General features: G+C 61.6%; 1 protein-coding gene across 1 annotated transcript; it reads right to left on the bottom strand.

The window, feature by feature from the left end:
• Positions 1–3: 3 nt before the first annotated feature.
• LOC107125499 (PHD finger protein 1-like) lies at positions 4–312 on the bottom strand (the record flags this gene model as incomplete). The annotated part of the gene is made up of 1 exon (XM_015428917.1): positions 4–312. A coding segment is annotated over one exon (309 nt), but the record flags the coding sequence as incomplete, so codon positions are not given.
• Between the last annotated feature and the right edge of the window lie 3 nt (positions 313–315).

Consider the following 315-nt stretch of genomic DNA (forward strand, 5'->3'; position numbering starts at 1 on the left):
CTGGCCCAGGAGGAGGCTGTCCCAGTTTTCGCTGGCGAAGGGGAGGATCTCCCGCTCAAAGTCAAAGTACTTCTTCTTGCAGCAGATGCTCAGGTGGTAGAGGATGAGGTGGGCCACGTCCACCCATCTCAGCGGGAGGCAGCAGACGGTCTCCTGGGGCCCCATGCAGACGCAGCACTCAAAGACGTAGAACCTGTCCCCATAGAGGAGGGGCTTGCTCAGACACTGGGTGCAGGCCTCGTGGAACCACTGGGCACACCGGCGGCACTGCAACATCTTCAGGTTCCACTCGCCGGGGCCTCCGCAGTAGCAGTA

This window comes from Gekko japonicus, unplaced genomic scaffold, assembly GCF_001447785.1.
Source record: "Gekko japonicus isolate JY-2015 unplaced genomic scaffold, Gekko_japonicus_V1.1 scaffold128119, whole genome shotgun sequence".
In the NCBI taxonomy this organism is placed as follows: domain Eukaryota; kingdom Metazoa; phylum Chordata; class Lepidosauria; order Squamata; family Gekkonidae; genus Gekko; species Gekko japonicus.